The 13,968-nt window shown below is 39.2% G+C and overlaps 1 protein-coding gene across 6 annotated transcripts in view; it reads right to left on the bottom strand.

The window, feature by feature from the left end:
* Positions 1-13,968, bottom strand: part of C2CD3 (C2 domain containing 3 centriole elongation regulator) — a 159,376-nt gene that overhangs the window by 115,871 nt on the left and 29,537 nt on the right. For 4 of the 6 annotated variants that reach the window (XM_032259042.1, XM_032259045.1, XM_032259046.1 and 1 more), the window contains 4 exons: positions 12,882-13,105; positions 12,000-12,247; positions 6,337-6,469; positions 5,702-5,830 (listed from right to left, as the gene is read on the bottom strand). In XM_032259042.1, coding sequence (XP_032114933.1) covers positions 5,702-5,830; positions 6,337-6,469; positions 12,000-12,247; positions 12,882-13,105 — 734 coding nt within the window. The remainder of the gene's footprint in view (positions 1-5,701; positions 5,831-6,336; positions 6,470-11,999; positions 12,248-12,881; positions 13,106-13,968) is intronic. The other 2 variants (XM_032259043.1, XM_032259044.1) reach the window with 2 other exon arrangements.

Genomic DNA, 13,968 nt, shown 5'->3' on the forward strand with positions numbered 1-13,968 from the left:
AAGTAATCCTCCTGCCTCAGTCTCCTGAGTAGCTAGGACTACAGTTATGTGCCACAATACCTAATCTTTTTTATTTTTTGTAGAGATGCTACAGCATGGATGAAGCTTAAAAACATGCTAATTGTAGCATGCTATGTAGCCCAGGCTGGTCTCAAACTCCTAGCTTCAAATGATCCTACTGCCTCAGTCTCCCAAAATGTTGGGATTATAGGCATGAACCATTGTTCCTGGTCCCAACTTCATTTTTTCTGCATGTAGCTATCCAGTTGTTCCAGCACCATTTGTTGAAAAGACTATTTTTCCCCCATTGATTGGTCTTCACAGCCTTGTCTAAAATTTCTAAACTATAAATTCTATTCCATTGATTTATATGTCTATCTTTAATGCCAGTATCACACTGATTTGATTACTGTTGTTCTGTAGTAAGAATATTGGAAAGGGTGAGTCCTATTTACTTTTTTTTCAAGATTGTTTTGGCTGTTCTGGGTCCCATGCAATTTCCTATGAATTTTAGAAACGGCTTGTCAATTTCCACAAAGAAGTCAGCTGGGATTCTGATATTGTGTTGAAACATAAACATAGGATTTTTTCCCCCATTTATCTAAATCTTCTTTAATTTATTTTAATAATGTATGTAGTCTTTATTTTTATATATATATTTTTTGAGACAAGATCTCACTCTGTCACCCAGACTGGAATGCAGTAATCACAGCTCACTGTAGCTCAAGGGATTTTCCTTCTTTAGCCTTGCAGGTAGCTGGGACTACAAGCATGTGCCACCATGACTGCATATTTTTCTGCAACTCTTGAGATAATCATGTGGTTTTTGTTTTTTATTCTATTGATATGGTGAGGCCGGGTGCGGTGGCTCACGTCTGTAATCCCAGCACTTTGAGAGGCCAAGGTGGGCAGATCACCTGAGGTCAGGAATTGGAGACCAGCCTGGTCAACATGGTGAAACCCCGTCTCTACTAAAAATACAAAAATTAGTCAGGCATGGTGGCACGCACATGTAATCCCAGCTACTTGGGAGGCTGAGGCAGGATAATCACTTGAACCCAGGAGGCAGAGGTTGTAGTATGCTGAGAGGAAGCCACTGCATACCAGCCTGGGTGATAGGGTGAGATTCAGTCTCAAAAAAAAAAAAAAACCCCAATAAAAAAAACTTCTCTATCTTCTCTATCTATCTGTCTATCTATCTGTCTGTCTGTCTGTCTGTCTGTCTATCTATCTATCTATCTGCCTATCTATCCATTTACCTACCTACCTACCTATCTATCTAATCTATCTATCTCTATATAGATATAGATAATGGTGGATCACATATATTGATTTTTAGATGTTAAACTAACCTCTTGTTCCTGTAATAAACCCTGCTTGGTCTTGGTATAAAATTATTTTTATATGTTGTTGGATTTGGCTTGCAAATATTTTCTGGAAGATTTCTGTGTCCACATTCATACTGATCTGTAGTTTTCTTTGATGATAACCCTGTCTGGATTTGCCATCACAGTAATGCTTGCCTCATAAGTTAGGAAGTGTTCCCTACTATTCTAATTTTTTAGAAAGGTTTGTGAAGAATTGGTATCAACTCTTCTTTGAGAGTTTGGTAGAATTCAGCAGTGAAGCTGTCTGGGCCTGCCTTTTCTTTGTACTACTTTTAAAATTACTAATTCAATCTCTTTACTTGATTACTATTTCAATTATTAATTGATTTATTTTTATAGGTCTCTTCGTATTGTCTATTTCTTCTTGAGATAGTTTAGGAATCTGTCCATTTCATCTAAGTTGTCTACTTTATTGTCAGATAACTGTTCATGGTATTTCTTTACCTTCTGTTTTATTTGTACACAGTTAGTATTAATGTCCCTCTTTAACTTCTAATTCTAGTATTAATAATTTGAATCTACCCCTCCCTGGGAACGTAGCGCACCAACTAGGTACTAGGGAAAAAGGGAGCCCTAAAGTCTTGGCTGCTCTAACCTGGAGTGGGGTTTCCATCTCTGTGAGTTCAGAGGGATAAAAAGAGAGATCTTGGTTCAAATATCTACATGAAAGCTCATGTGCTTCAGTTCAGGGAAATTTACTTTTATAATTCCCTTCTCTCCTTTTTTTTTTCTTTCTTTTTAGAACTCCCATAGTTTGGACATTGAATCTTCTTAAAATATCCACAATTTTATATTTTCTTTCTGATTTTCTAACTCCATTCTTTTTGTTACACTTTCTGGGATTTTTCTTCTTCATCTTTCTCTTCTAAATTTTGCATTAAATATTGTTCTCTGCGTCACGTTGAAGTATTCCTCCAATGTCTACAAATTTTGGATATCTGTTCATATTAAAAGTCAGGTACCGAAGTGCTGACTGGAAGAGTCATATTCCAGTTGAGGGTTGGGGGAAACTTGTTGACTGGTTGGTTTCATTATAAAATAATTGAGTAGAGCTACACCATTTTGTTGAGTAACCGCTAATGTTGGTATCTGTACTTCTTTTCTCTTGAGTTAGACAGTTTCTCAGCAAAATCTGAATCTCCTATTTGGGAGGTGATGTGGCTGTCAGTGTTCTAGGAGTCAAGAGGGAAAGGAAATCAGAGGTGAGAAGGGTGTTCATTATTCCATATGCAGACTTTAACTCAGTCTCCTTTTCCTCAGTATGGTGCTCACCACTACCCTCAGTTTGCTTGCCAGCCTTGCAATGAAGAATCAGCTTGTAACCTCTACATAGTAAACCGCTAGTCTTTCACTGGGCAGGGGAATGTCAGTCTTCTGGCTCTAGGGATGATGGGAGACAGTACTATAATAACAACTAACATATACGGAGAGATCATTCTGTAGGTTGTTTGTAAGAATTAATTCACTGAGTTCACACCACATATTGTTGAAGTAGGTTATATTGCGATATTCTTTTTATAGGTGAGGAAACAGTAGTAGAAGGTGGCTAAATAACTTAGATAAGGTTTTGCAACTAGTGAGTGGCAGAGCTCTGATTCAAATACAGGCAACCTGGTTGAGGTTCTCTTTCAATTAACTTCTATACTATACTATCTGTCCAGATCTTGAGCGGGGAAGGAGGGATCTAATTGCTCCTATTTATTTTTTCTTAACCAGTCCTCATTTTTAGCCTCAAACTCAGATATTGCTTTAGCGATCCCATCACTTCTCAGTCTTTTGGCTAAGATCAAGTGTAGAGATACCTGGTGTTTCTAATTCCTACAGTAGTCTTTTTGGGCTACTGCAATTCAACTGTTGGTTCTCTAACCTCACACATACAGATTTCTCTATTTTTTAGGTCAGTTACCTTTGTTCACCTGTTTTCTGGCTTCCAAAATTTTATTGACATCTTTCTTTTGCTGTTACCTCACCTTTTGGTTCTCCTAAGTTTATGCCTTTTCTATCCTTTTATCATCATTTTCTTGATGTTTATTTCATTTCGAGGCAGGGTCTTGTTCTGTTGCCCAGGCTGGAGTGCAGTGGCATGATCTCGGCTCACTGTAACCTCTGCCTTCTGGGCTCAAGCAATCCTCCCACCTCAGCCTCCCTAGTAGCTGGGACTGCAGGTGCACACCAACACGTCTAGCTAATTTTGCATTTTTTTGTGGAGACAGGGTTTCCCCATGTTATCCAGGCTAGTCTTGAACTCTTGGGGTCAAGCGATTTGCCTGCATCAGCCTCCCAAAGTGCTGGGAGTACAGGTATGAGCCACCGTGCCTGGCAAGGAATGAACATAAAAGTTGTAACTTTTATTCTTACCTTCATTCTACCATACTCTCCCTGGGTGATCTTGTTCACTCCAAAGCTTTCAGTTATTACAGAGTAGCTAACAAATCCTCAATTTTTATCTTTGGGCCAGTCCTCTCTCTTGGGCTTCAGCTCTATATATCCAAGTGCCTACAAGATAACTACACTGGAGTGTTCCACAGGCAACTCAAGTTTAACAGATTTACATGCTCAAACTTGAACTTGGCCTTACGCCTGCTTGAGGATTTTCAATAATTTCAATCATTATAATCCATGAAGTCACTAGAGCAAAACGCCTAGTGATCATGTTTTATTCTTTGCCCTCTTTCTACAACTAATAAGAATCAAATTCTGTTATTTCAACCTTTAATGTCTTTCCTCTCCCCCTCTTCCAGGGAGAAAACATCCCCTACATGGTTTCCCATCTCTTCTATCCAATGCTTTTGCTTTTCCATACTGCTGTGACAGTGATCTTTCTACTCTTCTGCTCAAAACATTTTGATGTTTACACAATTTTTAAAGTCCAAACTTATTAACACAATAATCAAAGTCTAGCTTCCACTTACCTTTTCCATTATACCTCTACTCACTGTACTCATCCCTACTATTAGCATACAAAATAAGCATGTAGTCTTGTTACTTCCCTAGAATAGAGGTAGAAACTTCAACCAAATCAAACTAATTGGAGGGTTTTTTGTTTGTTTGTTTTGCAGATGGAGTCCTATTCCTTCTATCATCCAGGCTGGAGTGCAGAGGCACAATCTTGGCTCACTGCAACCTCCGCCTCCAGGGTTCAAGCAATTCTCCTGCCTCAGCCTCCTGAGTAGCTGAGATTGCAGGTATGTGGCACCAGACCTGGCTCATTTTTGTACTTTCAGTAAAGACAGGGTTTCACCCTATTGGCCAGGCCGGTCTTGAACTCCTGAGCTCAGGTGATCTGCCTGCTTTGGCCTTCCAAAGTGCTGGGATTATGGGCATGAGCTTTTGGAACCTTTGAAACATGTGTTCTATCATAACCTTTAAAAGTCGGCACACATTGCTTTTAACTACTATGCCCTATTAGCTTTCCAAGATATGAATGTAGACAGTATCTTTTATTTAAGAGATAATAAATAGATGAGTCTGGTTGGTTATTCACAATGTTAACAGTAAAAGCTACCAACAGTCAAAATACTATGTGTCAGCTGGGCACTGTGGCTCATGCCTGTAATCCCAGCACTTTGGGAGACTGAAGTGAGCAGATCACTCGAGGTCAGGAATTCAAGACCATCCTGGACAACACGGTGAAACCCCATCTCTATTAAAAATACAAAATTAGCCAAGTGTGGTGGTGCATGTCTATAGTACCAGTTACCTGGGAGGAAGAGGCAGGAGAACCACTTGAACCTGGAAGATGGAGGTTGCAGTAAGCCAAGACTGTGCCACTGCCCTCTAGCCTGGGTGACAGAGTGAGACTCCATTTCAAAAACAAAAAATGAAAAAAAAAAAAAAAAAAAAAAACCTTGAAATACTGTGTGTCAAGCATTGTGTTACTCCTTTATATACGTCATTTTAAATCCTTACAACAATTTTACATGGTTAGGTACAATTCCAATTTTACCAACGTCTCTGAAGTTCAGAGATACCTGCTTAAGGCCACAAAGCTAATTAGAGATGGACCTTGAATTTCCACTTGTATCTGTTTAAAATCCATGCTCTTTTCATCATACTGTGTTAACACGGGTGTTGGGGAAAGAGTGGGAGATAAGAATGGTAAGGTAGACTGGGATCATTCTGTAAGTGAAGCCAAGAGTAAAGAACTAAAGATTGGATTTTTATTTAGCAGGCAATGATTGATAGTTTAAGGAATAGAGAAGGGCTTGGTTAGTGTAAGGACATGTTACTTCAGGAAGATGAATCTGATAACAATGTATATTATGAATTGCAGGAAGAATTTAAAAGGAAGAAAGCCAATTGAGAGTGCTTACCTGCCTAATAGCAGCTGTATAGCTCTGGTATCAGCTTTTGTGTCATGTCTCCAAAATGTATTCTCAGTTGAAGGAAGGAGGTGATCTTCAATGTGGTCTTTAAATTGATTCCTAGAAAAGGTTCTGATTCTAAGGGGTGGAAAACTACTTTCTCACTGAGTGGCTAACAGATGGAAAAAATCTAAATCATAATCAATTCGTACATGCAGCTGGTCTGACTCAGAAAATTTAACATACTTCAGACTTAACTGCCTGAAATATACATAACACTTAACACTTTGTAAAGCTCTTTCCTACAGTAGAATCCCATCTCATTTCTGTGAGGTAGGGAGAGAATATCCCCATTTTACTTCCAGGCATGCCAGTTCAGAGAGAGTAAAGAATTTACCCATTTACATATGCAGCAAGTGCCAGTGTTAGGATAAGATTTTTAGCATCTTAACTCCTAGTGTAGGCTTCTTTCCCACCACATCAGGAATAATCTGATAAGCATTTCCAAGATTATCTAGTCCATAACTTGTCAAAAACCATAGGTTAACAACTATTAAGAAATGAACTGTTAAATCAAAAAAGAAGCAAAAAAAAAAAAAAAAAAAGAAATGAACTGTTAGGGTTCTGTCTAACCTATAACTTACTGTGTTGATGCTCTAAGAGAATCTTCCTTCATAGGAGGATGAACTTGGTCCAACAACATGCTAGTCTCTGGGCTTGATTTCATTGCAGAAATCACCATAGCATTACGCAGTTTATTGCCTTGTTCTAACAGAGCTGAAGAGAGTAAATGCAGAAAACAGAAAAATCCAAAATGTAGCAGAAACATTTGGAATATTCAGCGCATTTCCTTCTATCATAGGACTCACCAGTGTGTACTGTAATGGTTTACTCATCTGTCTTCCCCATTAGAGAGAATTCCTTGAGGCCATTCACTCAAAAGAGACGTTTCCTGAGCTTCTACTGTGCACTGTTTTAGATGCTGGCATTGTAATAATGAATGAAGTCTCCATTCCGGAAACTGACCTCTTGTGGGGGTTGTTAAATCCATGCACTGACTCTTCCAACTAGTGTTTGTACATAATAAGGTTAGTAATGTTTATATATTGTTTTTGTACCTCTATGGATGAAGAAAAGAGTGCTAAAAAGCTTCCATGACTCATGCAGCAGGTTAATAGAAAATTCAGGATAAAACCTGAGTTTTCAGACTTTCTGATAGGTAAAATTCATCCCATCCCTTAAGAGATCCCAAAACAATAGCAGTAATAATAATTAGAGAAAACACTTAACTGAACCCTAACCACACGCAAGGCACTATTCTAAGTATTTTAACATGAATCACTCATTTAATCCTCCCAACAGTCCTCTGGGATATGTACTACAACTTATTTTGTTTTTCAGATAAAAAATTGAGGCAGAGAGTAGGTAACCTGCCCTAGTCGTACACACAATATATCCATAACCAGATGATTCCACATCCTGTGCTTATAGCTGCTATACTATATATGACCCTACTTAGTTCTTAGGCTTCTTTCTAAAAGCTGAGTACTAGTTGGGCATGGCAGCATGTGTCTATGGCCCCAGCTACCTGGGAGGCTGAGGCAGGAGGACTGCTTGAGCTGAGGAGTTTGAGGTGATAGTGTGCTATGATCACACCTATAAATAGTCCCAGCGTTCCAGCTTAGGCAACATAGTGAGACCTTGTTTCTTTTTTTTGTTTCTTTTTTCTTTTCCTTCTTTCTTTTTCTTCTTTTTTTTTTTTTTGTGAGACCCTGTTTCTAAAGAAAAACAAATAAAAAAGCTAAGGACCAATGGTATTGTTCCAACAGATACAGGAGGTATTATTTTCTTGAGGTTCCACAGCTGCTTAGAAAGCACCCAACTCCTGGTCCAATTTTATAATTTCTAAAAGTAAAATATAGTGGTTAGGCCAAAAAAAAAAAAAAAAAAAAGCCAAAAATATTCATAGTCTTATTCATTACTTATATATTTTTAGAGACAGGGTCTTGCTCTGTTGCCCCAGCTGGAGTGTAGTGGTATAATCACAGTTCACTATAGTCTTGAACTCCCAGGCTCAAGCAATCCTCCCACATCAGCCTCCCAAGTAACTAGGACTACAGGTGCATACCACCATGTCTGGTTTATTTTTAATTTTTTAATTTTTTTGTACAGATGGTGTCTTGCTACATTGCCTAGGCTGATCTTGAACTCTTGGCCTCAAGCTATCCTCTTGTCCCAGCCTCCAAAAGTCCATAAACATCTAATATTTGTTACTATAAAGAGGTCAAAGTGTAGCTTAAAAGCTTAAAAAAAATCCAAAATATTAAATATCATATGTCCAATGTGTGATGTGGCAATACAACTAAGCTAAAAAATAAAGATCATCCACTGTGGTAAGCAAAATTCTAAGATGGCTACCCCAAGATCCCAGTGCCTCATATATACACATACCTTCTCCTAGTGATTCAAACACTTATCTAGGTATTACTGTGAAGGGATTTTGCAGATGTAATTATTTAAAACAATTTTTTTTTTTTTTTTCTGAGACAGGGTCTCACTCTGTTACCCAGGCTGGAGTGCAGTGGCATGATCACGAGTCACCGGAGTCTACACCTCCCAGGCTCAAGTGATCTTCCCACCTCAGCCTCCCAAAGTGCTGAGATTACAGGAGTAAGCCTGCTTGCCCAGACTGGCAGATGTAACTAATGCTTACCTTAAGACAGGAAGACTATCTTGGTAGGCAGAACCTTATCTTATTAACCTTTTAAAGCAGATTTTTCTCTAGCTGGTTAAATGATAGTCAGAGATGTGAAGCATGAGAAGACTCTAATCTATCACTGCTATTTTGACAACAGAGAAGAACTGGATCCTGCTGTGTAGTGTTCATAAATACTAGCTGGTTGACTGATGCAGCTTTATAACTTCTTTTCTGATATGGTATTAGTATATCAAAGACCAGAAAAATGATTAGGTTTATGTGTTTGTTGTATTCCTCCCATGACCTCAGCTCTATGCCGACTAAAGTGGCCCACTTAATCTTGTGGTTGGAAGGGGCCTTTAAAAATCTTATCCAGGCCAGGCATGGTGGCTCACGCCTGTAATCCCAGCACTTTGGTTGGTCGAAGCAGACAGATCATTTGAGATCAGGAGTTCAAGACCAGCTTGATCTACACAGTAAAACTCCCCTCTTCACTAGAATACAAAAATTAGTCGGGTGTGGTGGTGGGTGCATGTAATCCCAGCTACTCGGGAGGCTGACGCAGAAGAATTGCTTGAAGCTAGGAGGTGGAGGTTGCAGTGAGTCAAGATATTTTATCACTGCACTCTAGCCTGGGTAACAGAGCAAGACTCCCTCTCCAAAAAAAAAAAAAAAAAAAAAAAAAAAAAAAAAAAAAAAAATCTTATCCAGTGCAACCAGAGGCCATCATCCTAGGTTAATTAACTCAGAAACAGAAAACTACTGCATGTTCTCACTTATAAATGGGAGCTAAAAACTGGGTACTCAGGGATATAAAGATGGCAACAATAGAAACTAGAGTGGGGAGGGAGGACGCAGGGCAGGAGTTGAGAAAAAAACAAACTATTGGGTACTATGCTCAGTACCTGGGTGATGGGATCATTCATACCCCAATCCTTGGCATCATGCAGTATACTCAGGTAACAAACCTGCACATGTACCCACTGAATCTAAATGTTGAAAAAAACCAGATCTTACCCAGCTATGTACTTGATAATTTAATCCCATCTGTGAAGGTCACATTAGAAGGTTATCCAGCCCATACTTGACCATTTACAGTGATGTGGTCCCTCTCCCATTTGTGCACAAGTCAGACAACTAACCCAGACTGAGTCAAAATCTGTCTTATCTTTAAATTCTCAGATCCTAGTAACTTTTATTAAAGAGGTTGCACATTGATAGCCCATGGGTTGTGCATGGCTTGAACAGCTGGCCAGCAAAGTCTTGATGTAAAAAGCAAAAGCAAAACAAAACAGGTCTAGGTAAACAACGAACCTAGAGTAAGATGAAGCATAGGACTTTGCCTTAAAGTCTGAGACAATAATCAGTGAGAGTTGAGGAGCAGCTGCCCCTTTGACAGCACAGGAGATTCCTAAGTCTGAGCTTGTGTCTTCATTTTAAAATGGGGATAATGCCTATCTCACATGACTTTTGTAAGATTATGAATATAACGCACTTGGCATAGTAGCTAGCACATAATTAGTACTCAGTAAGTGGCAGCTGTTTTCTCCAGGTTCTCTCTTGCTGATCCTTTTACCAGTCTAGTTACTCTCCTTAGAAGGAACACATCTCCTTTCCTTTAGATCTATAATGTTACCTTCTTCTTTTTCTTTGCTTGTTTTTTTTAAGAGATGAGATCTGGCTGGACTCGAACTCCTGGACTCAAGTTATCCTCTTGCCTCAGCCTCCTGAGTAGCTTAATGTTATCTTCTTAATGTGGTCTTCCTTTGCCAACCTATGTAAAACTGACATCCCCTTCTCTTACCTTCCTGGCTTCATATATTGTCATTGCCATGATCACCAAGTAACACATAGTTATTTAGTCTACCATTTGTATTCCAGTCAGAATATAAAATCCATGTGTAGTTTATATCTTTTTTTTTTTTTTTTTTTTTTTTTTTTAGAGACGGAGTTTCGCTCTTGTTGCCCAGGCTGGAGTGCAATAGCGCCGTCTCGGCTCACCGCAACCTCCACCTCCTGGGTTCAGGCAATTCTCCTGCCTCAGCCTCCTGAGTAGCTGGGATTACAGGCATGCGCCACCATGCCCAGCTGATTTTTTGTAGTTTTAGTAGAGACGGGGTTTCACCGTGTTGACCAGGATGATCTCGATCTCTTGACCTCGTGATCCACCCGCCTCGGTCTCCCAAAGTGCTGGGATTACAGGCTTGAGCCACCGCGACCGGCCCCTTTTTTTTTTTAACTACTGTAGCCCAGCCACCTTGAAGAGCACCAGACATTTGGTAGCGCTGAATAGATAATTGCTTATTGAGTGAACAAATATCTTTCTTAAAGTCTGGTGCCCAGTTCTACACAAGTGAGCTGACAAGTACTGAGTATAGTGGGTCAGTTTTCCTTCTTGTTATTGCAGTGTTTGTATTAAAGACTAAAATTAATAGTTTATGATCTTGGAATACAAACACACACACACACACACACACACACATATATATTTTTTGGAATATATATATATTTTTTGAGATAGAGTCTTGCTCTGTTGCCGAGGCTGGAGTGCAGTGGTGGGATGTCACCTCACTGCAACCTCTGCCTCCTGGGTTCAAGCAATTCTCCTTCCTCAGCCTCCCGAGTAGCTGCCACCGCACCCAGCTAATTTTTGTATTTTTTGTAGAGACAGGGTTTCACCATGTTGGCCAGGCCAGTCTCGAACTCCTGACCTCAAGTGATCCGCCCACCTTAGCCTTCCAAAGTGCTGGCATTACAGGCTGACCCACTGCGCCCAGCCTGGAGTATATTTTTTAAAGTTGGGAATCTTAAGACACTTTAGTTGGAAAAATATAAACAGTGTTTTTTTTTTTTGTTTTACAAAATGTCCTTACTAATGTAAATTATGTATCCAAATAGTTATCTAAAAGACTTTTGTAATGCTATAGATATTTTAATTTTGGAAATTTTACTTGTAGGGATGTAGACAAATACCTGTTATATCTTGAGGTCACAGAGATACATAGTTGACTATTACAGTGTAATGTAAGTCAATTCCTTTTATTTTACCACTCCTCAACATGAGGTAATCTAATTCTGTTCCTGTTTGCTTTTTATTTCTGTCTAAGTCTTTACAAGGGTAAACTGTCTCCTTTCTTCTTCTATTTGGCCACAAGTCATTATTTAATTCCCAGCATTAAGATTAGCAGTTGTGTACTAAATGTTCTAAGACTAACAGTTTCCAGAATGTGAAATGGATTTGGTACTAGTCTGTATACAATGGCATAAGTAAATGCTGATGATGAGACAAAAACCTTACCTGCCTTGAATTATTTGGAACAAAATAAGGACTAATATCTTTCTATGATAAACGTCTTCCCCTCATATCCAATTCCTTTAAATGATTTCTTCCCCAAACCTACAATTATAGGCATCTAATAATTATTTAGAAATATCTTGATGATTTAACAGAGCTGTCTTTAAATAGTGCGAGAGGCTGTACTCTAGTGAGACTGCCTGCTTTTATTTGACTTAGTTCAAACAAGAGTCTTGGTTCTCTTTGTAGGCTGGCTAACAAGCAGAGCAATCCCAATAAACATAGTCTCACTCAGTTCACAAATAATTATATACCTGAAAGAAGATCCTTAGTAGGGGGATTGTTTGAAGAAGAAATGCATGAGTCACTGCGACTCTTGGCAACTGTTCTAATTTGAGGCTGGAATTCAGAACTGTTCAGAAGGGACGTCTGCTTCCGTGGAGATTTGCCTTTCAGAGTTACAGACTCTAAACTCTGTCCTGAATTAAGGTGGTGCTGTAGTCCAAAGAAAGAATCCTTTATTGTATCAGGGTTCTCTACAAAGTATACGTGGTCCCTTCCCCTGTTTTAAAAAAAAGGAGCATGTCAGCAATATATAATCTACTATGATTATGACATTATTTTGCCAGAGACAGAAAGCAGACTAGTGGTTTATGGCAAGGTAGCTTTGACCTCAAAGGAGGTGACTTGTTTGCAATGCGGCTATGTAAATCTCTTTTTCATCTCCCAAATTATAGAAATAATAGATGCTTTACCTACAGTTAGGGAGTTGTAGCTTAAGTGAGACAACAAAACGAAGAGTGCAGCAGAGCCTGACACAAAGCAAATGCTTCATAAATAATTACTTAAAACAAAAACCTGATTCTTATTCCATTCTGTTTCACGGAACAGCTCCCTGTCCCTCTTTCCCTCATGAACATCTGTCCTGCATCTGCATATCATTTAGTCATTTATTCCTATGTTGGCCTCTCCACTAGATTGTGAGTAGTTCTCAAAAACAGAAATTGCGTCTTACTAATTTCTAGGCCCAGAACCTAGTAACAAACCAAGACCAGAGTGGGTGCTTCACAATTATCTGCTAAATGAGGGCTGTGCCTCTCTCTGCTATTAATCTTTTACTCAACCAAAAATGAAAGACAGAAATCACAAACACAGTGGTGTTAACTGACAGATTAACTGGTATTAGGTGTAATTACCTCGGAGTGGTAGATCTACTGCTGTTGGCTGCTAACTCTTTTCCATCAATTTTGATGGTATGTATGTCATGAGGCCTTGATGGAACCAGAAACGGGGTACTGCTGGGTTCAGTATTCTCTCTGAATACCTGCTTAGATAAAAGCACATCTTCGGTCATGTCAGTGGTAGGAAGTGGATGGTAGCTGTTGTAAGTTTCTGACAGAGGCTCCAGGGCAAGTGAGACCTAAAAGAGATATGTAGTATATGAATAATTTTCTTTAGCATTGATTAATTTTAAGACTCCTCTGCTTAATATTAATTAATGTTCCCCATTCCTTACAAGATTATGTCTAAATTCCTGCCTACCTCAGAAGCCTCATCTCTCACTAAGCTTCCTTCCTTCATCTCTCTGTTCTAATAGAACAATTACTTATAGTGCTCTAAATGTACCTTATATTTGATTTATGTCTTTGTACATACAGCTTCCCCCAGTATTCCTTCTTTATATCTAAGTAGAGATGCCATGTCCACTGCCTTCTTCATGTTTCTGCTTACTCTGTATCTATCTATTAGTATAATCACCATTTATGGAACCTTTTACTACAGGCCAGTAACTGTGCTACGATCCTCCTATACAGAAGCTAATATTATTATATAACCCTATCAGGAAAGTATATTACCCTAATTCAAAGACTTTTTTTTTTCTCCCCATTTATTTATTTTATTGCATTTTAGGTTTTGGGGTACATGTGAAGAACATGTAAAATTGTTGCATAGGTACACACGTGGCAGTGTGATTTGCTGCCTTCCTCCCCATCACCTACATCTGGCATTTCTCCCCTTGCTATCTGTCCCCAGCTCCCCACCCCCTACCGTCCCTCCCCTATTTCCCCCCAACTGACCCCAGTGTGTAGTGCTCCCCTCCCTGTGCCCATGTGTTCTCATTGTTCAACACCCGCCTGTGAGTGAGAACATGCAGTGTTTGATCTTCTGCTCTTCTGTCAGTTTGCTGAGAATGATGGTTTCCAGGTTCATCCATGTCCCTACAAAGGACCCAAACTCATTGTTTTTGATGGCTACATAATATTCCATGGTGTATATGTGCCA

This window comes from Sapajus apella, unplaced genomic scaffold (assembly GCF_009761245.1).
Source record: "Sapajus apella isolate SASKATOON/1434 unplaced genomic scaffold, GSC_monkey_1.0 scaffold106, whole genome shotgun sequence".
Lineage (NCBI taxonomy): Eukaryota > Metazoa > Chordata > Mammalia > Primates > Cebidae > Sapajus > Sapajus apella.